Source organism: Leucoraja erinacea, chromosome 15 (assembly GCF_028641065.1).
Source record: "Leucoraja erinacea ecotype New England chromosome 15, Leri_hhj_1, whole genome shotgun sequence".
Classification (NCBI taxonomy): domain Eukaryota; kingdom Metazoa; phylum Chordata; class Chondrichthyes; order Rajiformes; family Rajidae; genus Leucoraja; species Leucoraja erinaceus.
The window spans coordinates 35300046-35317937 of NC_073391.1; the positions used below are offsets into that span (position 1 = coordinate 35300046).

The 17892-nt window shown below is 52.8% G+C and overlaps 2 protein-coding genes across 4 annotated transcripts in view; one reads left to right on the top strand and one right to left on the bottom strand.

Annotated features, from left to right (window-relative positions):
- The window catches only part of nt5c2a (5'-nucleotidase, cytosolic IIa), a 48241-nt gene extending 45485 nt beyond the window's left edge, over window positions 1–2756 (bottom strand). Inside the window, exon 1 of one of the 3 annotated variants that reach the window (XM_055647145.1) lies at window positions 2678–2756. The gene's annotated coding sequence lies outside the window, so the exon portion shown is untranslated. Of the gene's footprint in view, window positions 1–1542; window positions 1970–2495; window positions 2636–2677 lie in introns of those variants that run through there. The other 2 variants (XM_055647146.1, XM_055647147.1) reach the window with 2 other exon arrangements.
- A 7967-nt stretch (window positions 2757–10723) lies between these two features.
- On the top strand, window positions 10724–15680 carry LOC129704203 (alpha-internexin-like). Its single transcript, XM_055647155.1, has 3 exons — window positions 10724–11887; window positions 13493–13617; window positions 14730–15680. The coding sequence occupies exons 1-3, from the start codon at window positions 10874–10876 to the stop codon at window positions 15064–15066; spliced, it is 1476 nt and encodes a 491-aa protein (XP_055503130.1). The 5' UTR covers window positions 10724–10873; the 3' UTR covers window positions 15067–15680.
- Window positions 15681–17892: the final 2212 nt, after the last annotated feature.

Below are 17892 nucleotides of genomic sequence, written 5' to 3' on the forward strand. Positions count from 1 at the left end.
CTTAGCAGCTTCACTGTCGCATTTACTGAGTTTTAGAATATATTCAGTATCTACCTTGGTGAGCTCTGAAGTCCCACTTGGAGGTGGTTTCATTCAGGCACCTGACCTGCCAGTCCAGGAACACAATCACAGACACAGGGATGCTGGCAACAGGACAGTAACACAACTCAAGTACGTATCACTTTTAACAACCATACAACTCATTTCCCCAACCTTACTATCACACCGTTTATGTTAAAATTGATAAAATCTGCTGCGCCCTGTAATTAGGCCTAACATGACTCATTCATTCTGGCACTTTCATTACTATCTGTGCAGTGTTAATTACCCCAGAATATCATGACACAGTGTTTATGATGTTCTAATACAAAACACTCAGTAAATTGCTCTGCTGCCTCCGCAGTGTGCTGCTGTACAACTCACCCAGGTTCATCAGCAGTCCCTGCTGTACAGCAAAGACGCAGTACGTTGCTGCAGCGTGAAATACAGTACCTCCCTGATGCTCTGGGCCAAAGTACACACACTTCTATCAAAGAGCCCGGCTGAAAACTTTGCAATGCAGATCTCTAACTGCGGCTCAGAGCGGAGGAGCGAACTCAGTGAGATTGCTCTCTGGTTCATCCTCTTTCTGGGAATTTGCCTGTAACGATTTCTTACAATTAGACTTTTACAGCTCAGTAAGTCACAGAGGCTATACAAACACTCCTAGTAACTGCTCTCTAATCAAAGCCAAAGAAAACATTAATGTGCCTTGCAAGCAGATGCACAAAATATTCCTGACCCTCAAACGAAAACATCTCTGATTCTAACACACAAAAGAAACAGAGTCAATTCACTGAGTTTCCCAGTCATTGTCTTGAGGGAGACATGTAGAGCAAACGATTCAGGTTTAGAACGTTTGGCACGGTGAAACCTTCAGTATTTTCTATCCTACATGACTCAGTACCACTGCAAATTGTGCAGATCCACCCAAGCCATCATTGTAAAATGTACACTCAGCGAGTGGGTATCACTAGCAGCTCACTGACCCAGAGGTAGTGGTGTAATAGCCGAGTGGCTTGTTCAGCAGTTTAAATGGAAAGTTCAGAGTGGCTAACATAAGAATGAGCCAGATCTTGTTAAGAACACACAGTACACCATGACAACCTAACCATCTCAGAGTTCTACTTGCCTTTTATTTCAAAGTAATTCAAATTCACACTTATCATGGCAAGGTTGAAAATTGTGTCATCCAATTAATGCAGTAACAGAACCACACTAGGTCTGTTTCCACAATACATAATTTATGGTCCACAAGAGAATCTTTGCTAAGTCTAAAATATAACCAGCGTTCTTTCACCTCTTCTCAACGCCAACTGAGCGCTATCAGAACCAGTAGCCAAGTCACCCAGTCGAAGATTTGAAACCAGAAACCGGAACAGATTCCAATTATTTCAAATGTTGCCACAGTCCAACTGAGAATTACTCGCCTCTGTTTATCAACCAAACTTATTAAACTGGCAGCAGCTCGATCATGTGTAAGTAACAATGGTCGTTAATCACCTATCCAAACATTTATCAGCCTGCACCATACAAACAGCAAAGCGGGCACAGGCAACACCATCCGAGCAGTGCCCAGGAACAAGCATTAGGAGAGCAAGAAACATCCCAGTGACCAGGATGGACAAAGGGGGAGAGGTAGTTCAGGGAACAATATGTGCAAAGGGAAGAGAGAATCTGCAGAGTCCAGATAGACTGCTGGGGGGTGGAACTGCAGAAAGTCAAACAGCTTTATAAGATGTGGATGGGAGAGGGATCTGGGGGTAGGGAGGTGAGCCATTGTAGAGATTGGGGAGAGGGGGGATCTGGGGAATGGGAAGGAGGAAAAGAGTGGATAGAACATTATTGGGGCGCCCTAGTGCGTGGAATAAGCACAAGGAGAGAAGAAATCTGGGACAGACAGCAGGAAGGCCAAGAGAAGGGGTGGATCAAGAGAGCAGAGGGAAGATCTGTGGATGTCAGGGAAAAGGAGAAGACATAGGGATAGAAGTAAGGGGACTGCAGGAGAGGAAGGGTATGCTGGGGGGGGGGGGGGGGTCGAGATGAAGGGCATTGGAGGGATGTGGGGGGGGGGGGGGGGGGAGCCCTAAGGGAGTGAGAGAGAGGTGGGGAGCGAGAGGAAGGGCATTGGGGGGAGCGGGAGGGGAGGGCAGAGGGGGGCATTGGGGGGATGTGGGGGGGGGGGGGAAGGGAGAGCCTAAGGGTGTGGGAGAGGGGGAGCTATCCTGCCAGTGAGGGGTAGGGGTCGCCACCAATGAGGGGTATCCGAGCAGTGAGGGGGGGGGGGAGCAACGATGGGGGGGGGGGGGGGGTTCAGGGAGCGAGGGGAGAGGAGGTCTGGGGACTGGGAGGTTGAGATTGCGAGGGTCCCGGGGAGTGGGGGCTGAGGTAACGGGGAATCGGGCAGTGAGGTGGGGAGGGCTCAGGGGCCCGGGGCCATCGTTTGATCGCTGCACCTGCGATGGGATGGGGCGGCTCTGGGGAGCAGCGGCCATGGCCGGAGCCCCCGGGCGGCCCGTTACCCCGGGGGGGGGGGGCGGCAGCAACACAGGCGCCAACCGTCGCCTTTGCTCGCGCGGGCGGGTGACCTTTCACCCCGCCAACTGCCGTCGCCCCGGCACCCGCTCCACCAACTCACCCGCGCGCGCTGTGGGGCACAAACCGATTGAGAGCACTGCGCACGCGCGACTCCGACGGCGACGTCACCACTCCGGACTGGAGCCTGCCTTAAAGGGGCAGACACCGCGCCCGGGCCTGAGAGAGCCTTAAAGGGACAGGCACCCAATCAGTACCCGACAGCCTGCAAAGGGACAGGCATCTTGTCCACGGTTGAGAGCATTTCGTGTACCGTTTATATTTAAGGGATTGGAAGTGCAAACGTTTAGTTGCCGGATGTTTCTGGGTTATCACAGCTGGGAGTGTTTTTGCAGCACAGAAGCAGGCCCTTCGGCCCATTGCACCCATGCCAACCATAGCCAGAGTTCTCTGCATCATTTATCCGGAAGCACGAGTTCACCTCAGGCCGCGGCCGCTGCGGGAACTGAAATCCTGGCGATGGTTCAACCACCAACAAGTCCTGCTCCCAATCTAAACTGCTCCCTCGGTTCAGACGGGCAATGAAACACAGCGCTGTCACCGACATCCCAATCTGTCAGTAAACAAATCGGTGGGATAATAATTGCCCACAGGTTTAAAGCGCCAGGCTAAACATTGCACAACACTAGCCTTAGCAACTATGATCTCCGACGGATTGGGCCTTTGGTTGCATTTCGGACTTCGGTTTTGTACCCTGTATTACAGTTATTAATTTATTGTTACTCGTCTGCTTCTTGGTATTATTAATTTAAAAGAATCTCACTGTGCCTTCTCGCACGTGATAATGAGGGAACATTGAATCATTGTACATTTGATTATTTATTATTACGCACACGGGTCTGTAAAGCTGCAGCGAGTAAAATAATTCCACGACAAATGCCCTTGACTCTTCATGTCAGGAAATCGTTAAGTTTCAGCGGGAAGGGTTTCCCGGGGTGTGGGCGCTAAGTGGATGGATGAGCAGCGCCTGGTGGACTGAGTGGTGACTCGGGACGTAACTCGGGAAGATCAGGGACAGTCTGTGGTTGCACGGCATCCAATTCCATCACTGACACGGCCTCTCACTCTAATCGAGTTACGTGAATAATGTTTCTCTATCTTGGTGATATAATCAGCTTTTTTTTAATCTCCAGCTTTATTTAATTTACTGAATGTATATTCCACTGTGGGACGTAAAGCCGGCACTCCAGATCAATAACCATGGCCCTGGGCGCAGTCATTGGATGTTGGGTCGCCGCAGCAAATGACTACTGGTCCGGCAGCAAACCAACCAGTTTGCTGATCTCACCATACTTGTCCACGTGTCGGGAGGCTGGTGATGGGAATGGTTTAAGAAACAACACTGTGTGTAGGAAGTAACTGCAGATGCAGGTTTAAACCGAAGATAGACACGAAACGCAGGAGTAAAACTCAGCGCGACAGGCATCGTCACTGGAGAGAAGGAATGGGTGACGAGACCCTTCTGCCCCGCTGAGCTACTCCAGCATTGTGTGTCGATCTCAGGGACCAGCACTGTTGCGTGGCGCCTCTCAGCCCCAGTCGGCACTCCGACCTCAGCCGGGCTCGCTGTTCCCTCGTGACTTGGGGTTCCCCGGTGCTGGCGACTGTTGTGGCTGGGAGGCAGTAGGCGGTCCCCGATAGAAGGATACTCTCCCCGCCAGGCTCATGCCCCTCCCCTCCCTCCTCCATTGGTCTCATACTCCCCCGTCCCTGGTGTGAGCGGCGCCACGGGAGGTCGCGCAGGACTGTGTGGATCGGTGGAACACTGCTGCCCTCTGGTGGGATTTACTTGAAGCAGCGAATAGGGAGGAAACTGAAAAAACCTACACTGTAAAATTGCTCGGAATTACAGAACAGGCCCTTCGGCCCAGTTCATCCATGCCGACCAAGTTTGCCTAGTGGGCTGGTCCCATTTGCCCGCGTTCGGCCCATATCCCTTTAAACGGACGGCACAGTGGTGGGTAGAGCTGCTGCCTTACCCGGGTTCGATCCTGACCTCGGGTGCTGTCAGTCTGTCCGTGTGGAGTTTGCACGTTCTCCTTGTGATCGTGTGGGGTTCCTCCGGGTGTTCCGGTTTCCTCCCACGTTCCGAAGACGTGCGGGTTTGTAGGTTACTTGCCCTTCGTGTGTAGTGAATGAATGAAAACATGGGATAACATAGAACTAGTGTGATCGATGGTCGTCGTGGAGTCGGTGGGGCGATGGGCCTGCTTCTATGCTGTGTTTCAGAACTGAACTAAACTAAACTATACGTTTCCTATCCCTGTACCCGTCCAAATGTTTTTTTTATGCTATTGAACCCGCCTCAATTACCTTCGCTGGCAGCTTGTTCTATATACCAACGACCCTCTGAGTGAAAAAAGTCTGTTCCTCGATTCTCAACTCATTGTGAATATCCTACCCGGCCCTCTCATGTTTCTATTGAATCTAAATTGTACTAGCTAGAATTTAGGAGATTGAGGGGGGATCTTATAGAAACTTACAAAATTCTTAAGGGGTTGGACAGGTTAGATGCAGGAAGATTGTTCCCCATGTTGGGGAAGTCCAGAACAAGGGGTCACAGTTTAAGGATAAGGGGGAAATCTTTTAGGACCGAGATGAGGAAAACATTTTTCACACAGAAAGTGGTGAATCTCTGGAATTCTCTGCCACAGAAGGTAGTCGAGGCCAGTTCATTGGCTATATTTAAGAGGGAGTTAGATGTGGCCCTTGTGGCTAAAGGGATCGGGGGTATGGAGAGAAGGCAGGTACAGGATACTGAGTTGGATGATCAGCCATGATCATATTGAATGGCAGTGCAGGCTCGAAGGGCCGAATGGCCTACTCCTGCACCTATGTTCTATGTTCTATGTTTCCCCTCTCACCTTAAACCTGTCCTCATATTTGAGGCTCGCCTATCCCGTGGAAAAGACTGTGAACATTAACCTTACCGATGCTCTTCATTACTTTTTTTCGCCTCTGTAAAGTCACCTCTCAGCATCCTGTGCTCCAGAGCTAAAAGAAAACCCTGCCTTGGCAACTCACATCTTGACTATGAACTATATGGATTGTCTTTGGTTGCGCTACAGACTTTGAAGTTTTCTTTTGTACCAGTATTGGGGCTACTAATTCATTTTTATGGGCATTACTGGAACTGTGCTGGGTCTGTGCTGGACTGTGCCGGTTCATGCTAGGCCAGTGTGGGACTGTTATTGTGCTGGGACTGAATTGGACTGTGTTGGGACTGTGCAGGGACTATGTTGGGACTGTGCTGGGGGTGTGGAACTGTGTTACCGTGCTGGGACTGCATAGGACTGAGCTGGGACTGTGCTGTGCTGGTACTGTGCTCCTGTGCTGTGACTATATAGGACTGTGTTGAGTGTGTGGGACTGTGTTATTGTGCTGGGTGTGTGGGACCGTGCTGGGTGTGTGGGACTGTGTTATTATGCTGGGACTATGCTGTGCTGGTACTGTGCTCCTGTGCTGTGACTATATAGGACTGTACTGGGTGTGTGGGACTGTGCTGGGATGTGCTGGTGGTGTGCTGGGAATGTGTGAGGGGTGTAATGGGTCCTAGTGATTATGTGGTATTGTCTGCAGCTTGTTTACCCCTGGGCCGGAGCTGTGGGCAAGAGTGCAAATCAGTGACTTCCCAGCCTATGATTTCCCATGGAAACGAGCAGTGCTGCTACGTAAAGGCTAAACCTCCTTCCAGGTTTAGGTTTAGGTATATAATTGGCACGTGCACCGAGGTACAGTGATACAGTGAAAAGCGCAGCATCAGATATACCATGCATAGACATCGCAGATGTCCAATCGGAACGGATCCATTTACATATGCCTTTGCCCCAGCCCCTGGTGAACGTTCCATCGTGTGATGTCACAATGCCCAATGCCCAAATACATTCTTGCCATAGAGGGAGTACAGAGAAGGTTCACCAGACTGATTCCTGGGATGTCAGGACTTTCATATGAAAAAAGACTGGATAGAGTCGGTTTGTACTCGCTAGAATTTAGAAGATTGAGGGGGGATCTTATAGAATCTTATGTTTCTATGTTTCCCTCTCCTCACCCCTCTCCCTCTCCCACCCATCCCTCTCTCCCCACCCCCTTCATTCTCTACCCCACCCCCTCCCCTCTCCCCCCCGCCCCCTTCCCCCCACCTCTGTCCCTCTTCCACCACTCCCCCTACCCCTCCCTTCCCACTCTTCTACCTCTCTCCCCTTCCCTCCCCACTCTTTCCCCTCTCTCCCCCCCCCCCTCTCTCCCTCCCTCCCCTCCCCATCCCCCCCCCCCCCCCATCTCTCTCCCATCCCCTCTCTCACCCCACACCCCGCTCTCTTTCCCTCCCCAAATCCCCCCCCCCTCTCCTCCTCCCCCTCCCTCCCCTCCCCCCACCTGTGTGTTTGGGGGGGGGGGGGTTTAATGTGAGTGTGATGCCTCAGCCCCCCCCCCCCCCCCCGCCGCAAACGCCTTAGGGGAAACAGACCTAACGGGTCTGCACTTGGTCTAGTAATCAGTTAAAACTCAAGTACAATAGGTAGATCAAAGGGGAAGATACGGAGTGCAGAATATAGTTCTCAGCATTGTAGCGCGTCTGTTTCAGAGTGAGGAGAAGAAGGATGACCTGAGTGTACAAGTATTCGTTGATGTTGGCTGCTTTTCCGAAGCGTGAAGTGTACATGTAGTCGATGGTGGGGAGTCTGGTCCGTGTGATGGACTAGGCTACATCTACAACTCCCCGCAATTTCTTGTGGCCTTGGGCAGAGAGAGCTGTTCCCAAACCCAGCTGTGATAGACGCGATAACGTAAAGTGACTCCGGCGAAGCAGACTCGAGGTTTCTGGTGTGGGCTTAGGATGCTCGTGATCGGTTGGCGAGCTGGGCAGAGACGGCACATGGGATCTATTCCTGAAAATGTGAGCGGATGCACTTTGTGGGGAGTGGACAGGGTAGGATATTCACAATGAGTTGAGAATCGAGGAACAGACTGTCCACATCCAAGTTTCCCAGAAGGTGGCAGCACTGGCCCGTGGGGTGAGGAAGGGTTCCGGACGTCCGCCTTCACTCGTTGCGCTGGAGTAGAACAAGGAGCAGGCGGTTTAACTTTATAAAACATCGGGCTGGGGGACTGTGTACAGTTGGAGTCACACACTGCGGGCAGGATGTGACTCCACTGGGTAGGGAGCGGGAGGGCTGGAGAGGGAGGGGGGAGGTTGGTTTATGACCGGCAACGGTGCGGTACAACTACGAGGGTTAAGGTTAGGTCAGAATCCGCTGATGGGCGGAGGTTGATGGGGAGATCGGTGTGAGTGATGGACACAGATACTTTCACAAAGGTATCTGGGTAACATTTGGACAGATGTGTGGATGGGAAGGGTTCAGAGGCGGTTAGGCTAAATGCAGACAAATGGGAAGCGCCCTGTGTGCTAACTTGGTCGGCATGGACAAGGTGGGCCGAAGGGCCTGATTCTGGCTGCACAGCTCTGTGCCTCCATGACTGAACACTCCATCCTTAGGCAGAGTGTGCCACGGAACAAGTGCCGGTATATCGGAGCTGTGTACATGGATAGTAAATGGCCGGCACGGATGCGATGGGCCAAAGGGCCTGTCCCGCGCTGCGTGCCTCTACCGTGACCTCGCCCTCCTCGGTTGCTTCTCGGATTCGCTTCCTACCTCGTTCTTTCTGTTCCCGACCCGACCGACCTCGGCGCGGCTCGGTCGGTCTCCCTGCGGCCTGGAGCCCGTTTCGCCCGCGTCCCGGAGTTTGACTGCAGTCCTTGGGGACCGAGGTCTTTGTTTGGGTCCCTCTGACCGCGGCCGCGACCCGCCCTGGAGCTGCCTCGCCCTGGCGCTGCCGGGTCGGGCACTGAGCCGCCCGTCTCCCGCCCGCAGCCGAGTTCCTCCCGAGCTCGACGTGTTTTCTGTTCGGAGACACAAGAGGCTGGGTGCGAGGTTGTTGAAATCGGAAAAGTGCAGGTCCCTGAGATACGAGGCAGCAGATGTCGGAAAGGTCGGGCTTGGAGCGGTTAATTAATTACGAGAGTGTGAGGAGCTGCCGGTAAACAGACAGAAGAATCTCAGCCCAACTTCAAAAACACACCGCTCGCTCCCTGACTTTTCAGACATCAACAAAAGACAAACATTTAGCAGCGTTTTGTTTAATATACGGAGTCAACACGGAGGCAAAAGATATTACATACCAACGGCAATGTGTTAGCGAGCGTCTTGCCATAAGTTCATGTTCATTAGGTTAGAAACATAGAAAATAGGTGCAGGAGTTGGCCATTCGGTCCTTCGAGCCTGCACCGACATTTAATATGATCATTCAAAATCAGTACTCCGTTCCTGCTTTCTCCTTATATTTCTTGATTCCGTTAGCCCCAAGAGCCATATCTAAGTTCTTAAGTGATAGGAGCAGAATTAGTCCATTCGGCCCATCAAGTCTACTCCGCCATTCAATCATGGCTGCTCTATCTTCCCGTCTCAACCCCATTCTCCTGCCTTCTCCTCATAACCCCTGACACACTTACCAATCAAGAATCTGTCTACGTTAAAAAATATCCACTGACTTGGCCTCCACGGCCTTCTGTGGCAAAGAATTCCACAGATTCACCACTCACTCTCTGACTAAATAAATTCCTCCTCATCTCCTTCCTGAAGGAAAGTCCTTTTATTCTGCGGCTTTGACCATCCACTCTATCCAAGCCTCGGAGTTCAGGACTCCGGGGATGAACGTACTGAACGCTGGCAGAGTAACAAAAGGACACACAGCGCTAGAACTCAACGGGCCAGGCAGCTTATGGGGAGGGAATGGACAGTGGATGGTTTGGGTCGAGACCCTTCTTCAGTCTGATTTGTCTATCCCCCCCCCCCCCCCCCCCCAGACGCTGCCTGACCCGCTGAGTTCCTCCAATACTTTGCGTTTTACTCGAGATTCCAGCAACTGCAGTTCCTTGTGTTCCCACTATATTGAATCTCTTCCCCATAACCAATGCCCTCTATCCCCCTTCCCATTGATTGTGCCCTTAGTAACCAACACAACCCCTCTACACTGACCTCTACACTGACCTTTCTGTCGGAGGCACCTCCACTGTCAGTGAGACCAAACGCAAATTGGAACAGCACGTCATATATCGCTGGGGAGCTGATTTCTCCAAGTAACCCTTGCTTCCCCTCCCACACCCTAGTTCTCCGACTAGTTTCACTGTCCTCCTGATTATTTTTTCTGATTGTATGCCTCATTGTCACCTTCCCCTCAGCTAACAATGATCTACATTTGTGTAGGAAGGAACTGCAGATGATGCTGGTTTAAATCGACGATAGGCAGAAAATGCCAGGGTAACCTCGGCGGGACAGGCAGTGTCCATGGGGAGCAGGAACGGGTGACATTATGGGCCGAGGTCCTTCTGACCAAGAGTGCTGGAGTATACCTCCCACTCCCCTGACATCATTCTGAAGAAGGGTCTCGACCCGAAGCGCCACCCATCCTTTCTCTCCAGAGATGCTGCCTTTCCCGCTGAGTTACTCCAGTATTCTATGTCCATCTTCGGTGTAAACCAGCATTTGCAGTTCCTTCCTACACACAACCTCTCTCATACTGGGCAAAATATCCCCGGGCCTCCAAGGGGTCCCAGAGCATGTGCTGACCCCGGCGGGAGCAGGACGCTGTCCGGTGCTGAAACCCTGTCTATGCACCGGGTGGCCGCGGCCGCTGGCCGCCGCTGAAACTACCCCCCGTTCCCGCCGACACCCCCCCCCCCCGCCCCCCAGGCGGCAGCGGGCTAGCCAGCTTGCCCCCCAGCCCTGGCCGAGCGGCCGCCGTCTAGCCCAGGGCGCGGTCCCCGTGGGTGGGCGGCGACGATGATAATTTATGCTGTTCAAATGCGGGTCAGGAGTTGGGCGAGCGGGGGGAGGGAGTGAGGAGAAGGGCGGGGTGAGGGGGAGAGGAGGGGCGGGGTGAGGGGGAGAGGATGGGCGGGGTGGGGAGAGTGGGGAGGAGGGAGGGTTGAGGGGTGCAAGGGCGGGGGGGAGGGATCTATCTTTGATCCCCGGCCAGGGACCCGAACAGAAGCGGCTGCGAGTGGCCAGGAGGCGGAGGGAAGGAACACGATGGACGGCACTGGGGCCGAAGGGGCGAAGCCCGGGGTGGAGGGGCAGCAGCGGGGGCTCCGGGCTCTCCCCGCCCCGTGGCCACTTTGCGCTCGCCCTCTCGCTATAAGAGCGACGCCGCGCCTCAGCAGAGCTCAGTCGGCGCCACCATGAGCCTGGGTTCGGATATGTTCGTGTCTTCCTCCTCCTACCGCCGCGTCTTCGGCGACGGCGCCCGCTCCGGGTCCCGCTACCCCAGCTACACGGCCTCGTCGGCCCGCAGCGGCGGCTCCCTGCGCTCGCAGTCGGTGCCCCGCGGTCACTACCGGCAGCCCACCGCACTGGAGATGCTGCCGGCGGCCGCTGGCCTGGGCGACGATTTCCGCCTGACCCGCACCAGCGAGAAGGAGCAGCTGCAGGGCCTCAACGACCGTTTCGCCGTCTACATCGACAAGGTGCGCGGGCTGGAGCAGCAGAACCGCGGCTTGGAGGTCGAGCTGGCGGCGCTGAGGCAGCGCTCGGCGGAGCCGCCCCGCCTGGCCGAGCTATACGAGCACGAGGTGCGGGAGCTGCGGTCCCGGGCCGACGAGCTGAACTCGGGCCGCTGCCAGGCGCTGCTGGAGCGGGACGGCCTGGAGCTGGAGCTGCAGCAGACGATCCAGCGGCTGGACGAGGAGCAGCGGCAGCGCGGCCAGGCCGAGGCGGAGGCGAGGGCTCTCCGCCGGGATGTGGACGGCGCCACGCTGGCCCGCCTGGAGCTGGAGAAGCGGGCGGAGGCGCTGCTGGAGGAGCTGGCCTTCGTGCGCAAGCTACACGGCGAGGAGGTGCAGGAGTTGCGGGCTCTGCTCCACGCCGCGCAGCAGCCGGCAGAGGTGGACGCGATGCCGGCCCGCCCGGAGCTCACCACCGCCCTGCGCGACATCCGCTCCGAGTACGAGAGCCTGGCGGCGCGCAACACGCAGTCGGCCGAGGACTGGTACAAGACCAAGTTCGCCGACATGACCGAGGCGGCGGCCAAGAACAGCGAAGCGCTGCGGGCCAACCGCGAGGAGCTTAGCGAGTACCGGCGGCAGCTGCAGTCCCGCACCATCGAGGTGGAGGCGGTGCGCGGCACCAACCAGTCGCTGGAGCGCCAGCTGCAGGAGATGGAGGATCGCCATAGCGCCGAGGTCGCCGGCTACCAGGTACCCGCTTCAGCACCACGGACAGCGGCACGTCTACCGCCGAGACCGCGGCTCCCTCCGCACTCTCCTTGCCACACACTCACGGGGTCAGACACAGAGTGAAGCTCCCTCCTCACCGGCCCATCACACACTCCCAGAGGGCAAGCTAAATGCAGTGGGACTCCTGTACAGTTTAAGTTATTGAATGTTCCTTTTCGGACACATACGATTTCATTTATTTATAGATATTGTTTATGACACTTTATTAAATATTCTTGTTTTGGTTTTTTTTGTACGCTGTTTCACACTTGCTTTTTATTCTTTTATTCTGTTCGAAATAAATAATCAAATAAATAAATGAGTAAGTAAATAATGTGGTAGGGATTGAAACTTGTTTAATTCTGTCCCCTTATTTTCCAACTCACCATTCCTGACGGATTAGTTTCTGTCGAAGAGAGACACAAAATGCTAGAGTAACTCAGCGGGGCAGGCAGCATCTCTGGAGAGAAAGAATGGGTGATGTTTCGGATCGAGACCCCGCAGTCTGGAGAAGGGTCTCGGCCCATTCCTTCTCTCCAAAGATGCTGCCTGCCCTGCTGAGTTACTCGAGCATTTTTGTGTCAATCTTCGGTGTAAACCAACATCTGCAGTTCCTTCCTGCACACATTTGTTTCTGTTGCAGGAATGGGACTGCTGGCAGCAGCTGTGAATGAGGGGCTGTGAAGGTTTGTTTTCAGCGGTGGAATATTTGAAAGCTGCGCATTGTAAGCCTGCCTTTGGGAGACTTGACTTCGGGTTGCAGCAGCCTGGTCTAGGATTTGTCGTCTGTCACTTATCAGTAGGTGTGATGTGAAGCTGTAAAGTTTGACCTAGTTGTGAAGGAATGGATACGCAGTTGTTGAAGATGTAGGGGCAGCGCCGAGCACGTTTCGCACCTGGAGTGAGTGTACAACTGGTGCAAATGACCAGAGTAACGGCTTACACTTGAGGGATTTCTCTGCAATGTTCTCAACCACGGAGGCTGCTAATTGGGATTGAGGATTGGGTGGGTTGTGCAACAGAGCCCCCGGTTGGGCTGCTGACTGTAACACGTTTGTCCTGTTTTCAGTCTCGTTTGGCGACTTGTGCAATTGGCCCGTTGACTTGTGGAGGGATGTCAGCCAGCCCTTTTCTAGATAGTGTCGTGCTGTAAGGATGATGGTGGAGAAACTGAAACTAAACCGAAGATAGCGGGACAGGCAGCATCTCTGGATTGAAGGAATGGGTGACGTTTCGGGTCGGGACCCTTTAGACTTCTGAAGAAGAGTCTCGACCCGAAATGTCACCCAAGACCCAACATGACCGAGGCGGCGGCCAAGAACAGCGAGGCGCTGCGGGCCAACCGCGAGGAGCTGAGCGAGTACCGGCGGCAGCTGCAGTCCCGCACCATCGAGGTGGAGGCGATCTCCAATGATGCTGCCTGTCCCGCTATCTTCGGTTTAGTTTCAGTTTCTCCAGCATTTCGTGCCTATGATGGTGGTTGATGCTCTGTCGTGTTTGTCGTAAGGCTGTACTTTGGGTGATGTCTAAAGCTAGGCTCCTGAATCTTTGGGAAATGTTGAAGTGTGCAAGCTCTCTGCCCTCTAGGATGCAATCAGCCAGGTGGAGGATGAACTGAGGAACACCAAGACTGAGATGGCCCGTCATCTCCGGGAGTACCAAGATCTCCTCAACGTGAAAATGGCCCTGGACATAGAGATTGCTGCCTACAGGTAAGACGTGCCGCGCAGTAACCCTGCACCAAGACTGAACCCTGTGGAGGAGCTTAGTGTATGGAGTTTGACGGGTATCAATGCCTTGTTTAAGCAACCAGTCATTGTATCTGTACACTGCAAACGGCTCGATTATAATCATGTATTGTCTGGCTGGTTCACGCACAACAAAAGCTTTTCACTGTACCTCGGTACACGTGACAATAAACTAAACTGATTTGGGGCTGTGGGCAGGAGTCCGTTCCTGTACTGAGTTTACATTGATTCTCTGCCCTGTCCGAGAAGTGGGGTGGTTTTTGGCAAGAGTTCTGTGTGCAGCTGATGATGCTCTTGGAATTGTCTGAGCACAACAACTGTCGTTAGCCCTTCACAGGGCGTGGGTGTCACTGGGGAAGCCAGCATTTGCCTGTCTGCATCCAGTTACCAGCTGCTGTGAGATGAGCTGGGCCTGAGCTGGTAGGCGCGGCAGCTTTATTAGGCTTTGTGCGCATCAGCAGGAAGCAAGATGTTCACCTGCTTAGACCTGGCACGGGTGCCAGTTGGCTGTGGTGTCTCTCACAAACTTGACTGTTCAAGGGAGGCACCCACGGCAAACCCCTCCATCTTCAACTGGATGTTGTCCCTGAGCTCTGCTTGTCAGCACCGTGAGCCTGCTGGTGTGGGTGTGTTTCATTGTTTGGGAATTTATAAAATGGTAGTTCACCAGTGGCCAATGTTATTGAGGTGTGCTCCTTTGTACACAATGGTGATGCTAGACACCTTCAATAAACATGCTTCACTTGGTCGGGGTTCATAAGTTCATAAGAAATGGGAGCAGAATTCAGATATTTGGTCCATCAAGTCTAGTCTGCCCCTCTTAACCCCATTTTCCTTCCTACCCCCCCCCCCCCCCCCCCCCCCCCCCCCCATGACACCCAACTTGAATTGTTATAGGTGCCAGAATGCCAAGCTGGAGCTGAGACTCTGGGCATGTTGTTCAATCTCCTGAGAAGGGGCGGGAATGACTGCTCTGGGCTTGCCTTGACCATTCCTTCACTGAGACTCGGCCAATTATTGTAAGCAACAAGGATAGTGGAAACTTGACATTCTGTGCCTTTGCCTTTGTTCCACAGGAAGCTTCTGGAGGGAGAGGAGACCAGACTCAATACCAACATCACCGGCTTCTCACTCACCAGCATGCCAAACCTCTTGCCTCCCGTCCAGCCACGGTTCACCACCACTGCCAAGACCACCACCTCCTCCTCCTCCTCCTCCACCATTGGGGCCTCCAAGAGCAAACAGGAAGTGGGGGTCAAACCACTGGAGAAATCTTCCAAACCAAAAGCTGAGGCTTATGAGGAAATCATTGAAGAGACCATCGTGTCCACCAAGAAGGTGGAGCGGGAGGAGCAGACCTCAATGGGTCACAAGACGGCTAAGAGCAGTCCCCCAAAGGTCACGGTGCCTTGAACTTCCCCTGCCCCCCTCCACCCAGGGTAGATCGAAGAAGCACAGTTCTTGCCCAAGCTGCTGCCGTGTCCACGGGTGGATCTCCCACTCACTCCCTTGTGTAAGATCAGATTTCAATCCTCAGCCTAGTAGTGAATGACCTCCAGCCAATATTCGTTGAGGCAAAGAATCAAGTTATCCTGGTGTTGTGATCCTTGTGGGGTGATTGGTCTGTTCCTGTAATTGTGCCCAGAAAGCCAAACTTGGGTGACCACAGCCCAGTGGGAATGGAGATGCTGACTGGTGTCTGCCATTCATCACGAGCACAGCAGAATTGCTGCCTGTTGGTCTGTCCTGTGTAGCTTGTTGTCCATGTTGTCTAGGAGTTAGTTACTTGTGACCCCGTCTCTGAAGTCCCTCTGGTGCCCACACTTTCTGCTGAGAGTTCTCCACAGAATTGCCTTAAGAGCCAGCAGCTGCTGGGATGGTTCCAGGGTCGGGTCTGAAGATATTGGTTTGTGTAGCTGTGAAGTGTAAAGGGTGGAGGGTCACGATACCTTGCTGGGTGTTGACGCAGTAACCAGAAACTACGTACATTCCAAACTTTTCAGTAAATAAACCCAAAACACAATCAAGTTTTGTTGACTCTTGAATCTAATGTGTGAATGTCAGTCTGAGCTGTTCCCGGAGGTCTCACTGTGCTCTATACACAACGTCGAGCCAGGTTAAAGATTGGGAGAGAGCCTTGCAATCCAATAAAGCTTTGTGTGCATCAACATGCGGAATAGGAAGAACACACCTCCAACCACCGAGTCGTCACCACTTGCAATGTCAGAGCACCAATGGTTTGTAAAGCAAGACCAGGGTGAATGGTCTGGCTAAGGTTCCATGGTTTCCCAGACAGTGAAAGACTAATCTGATTATTTTCTGCTCAGCCTCTGTCAGCAGTGTCCCAATCTCACAAAGATGCTCTGATCATTCATGGATCTAATTAGAGTCATAGATTAATACAGTCAGTATTCATTGAGGCCCTTCGGCCCACCTCGCCCACACCGGCCAACAATGTCCCAGCTACCCTAGTACCAACTTGCCTGCGCTTGGTCCATAACCCTCCAAACTTGTCCTCTCCATGTACCTGTCCAACTGTTTCTCTTTAACGATGGGATAGTCCCAGCCTCAACTACCTCCTCTGGCAGCTTGTTCCATACACCCACCACCCTGTGTGTGAAAAAGTTACCTCTCGGATTCCTATTAAATCTTTTCCTCTTCACCTTGAACCTATGTGCTCTGGTCCTCGATTTCCCTATGGGTAAAAGACTCTGTGCATCTACCCGATCTATTCAGTCAACCAATTATCCAGTCAACCCATTGCCTTGAGGTTTTTAACTCTTCTGTTACACGGTGACACCTGATTTTGTGCCGCCTCTTCCAGCATGTTGATGCAGGTTCTCACCTCACTGAAATTAATCATTTCTGGTTCTTGTCCTCCCTGTACCTTTGTACAACCATCTTCAACTTCCTCCCGACCTTGCTTTTAGTTTTGTGGTAACCCACTTCTGCAGCTGCCTCTAATCCATGTTACATCCAGACTCCACAAATCCCTCATGCTTATTAAATGTCACCTGATGGGGAGGGAGTGGGTCAAGCACTGGTCTACAGGAAACAGGAGATGCTAGTTCATATCCTATCATGGACTCCACCTGTGCAATTATACACTGCAGCTTTATATTTACAAGTTTTATAAGGGGAGGGGAATGTCATTCATGGCGGCACAGTGGCACAGCGGTACAGTTGCTGCCTTACAGCCCTTGCAGCGCCCGAGACCCGGGTTCGATCCTGACTACGAGTGCTGTCTGCACGGAACTTGTACATTCTCCCCGTGACCGCATGGGTTTCCTCTGAGATCTTCAGTTTCCTCCCATACTCCAAAGAAGTACAGGTTAATTGGCTGTATACGTGTAAATTGTCCCTAATGTGGCTGTGTGTAGGATGGTATTAATGTGCAGGGATCGCTGGTCGGTGCGGACTAGGTGGGCCGAAGGGCCTGTTTCTGCACTATATCTCTAAACTAGACTAGTAGTGAGCAAGTGGATCACTGAAGAAATCAGCTTGTCACACCCATGCAATCCCTGCATGCAGCAGCTTAAATTTAACTAGCCTGCTTCTCTCAAATTATTTACACATCAGAGTTCTACAGCACAGATACTGGCCCTGAAGCCCAACCTGGCCGTGCTGACCAAGGTAAACCCAGCACTTATCCCTGCAGCACACCACTGGTCACCGGTCTTCAATCTGAAGAATGATCTCCACCACCACCCTCTGACTCTTACCACCAAGCCAATTTGGTATCAATTGACCCTGGAAAGAAGGAATGGGTGACATTTTGGGTCAAGACCTTTCAAAAAATTTTCAGTAAAGATGAGGGAGTGGGGGCCTGGAAACAGAAGTCATTGAAGAAACGGAGGACATGTGAGGTATTTTGGACATAGGTCGGGAGGGATTGGACCAGGGAGGATAGGATGGAGTCAAGGTATGTGGAAATAAATTCAGTGGGACAGGAGCAGACAGAAACAATGGGTCTGCCAGGGCAGTTTTGTTTATGGATTTTGGGGAGAAGGTAAAACGGGCCGAGCGGGGCTGAGAAACGATAAGGATGGGGGCTGTGAAGGGCAGACAGCTGTAAGTGATAAAGTAAAGAAGGATCTCGATCCAAAACGTCACATATTCAGGCAAGAGGTCAAAGATTGATTTTCTGCTTAAGAAATATTGAATCTCAAAGGCAGCTTCAAAGCAATTTGTTGCAGCAGTCTTAATGTCAGGGGTGTGAGGGCCCTAGATGGGGTTAGT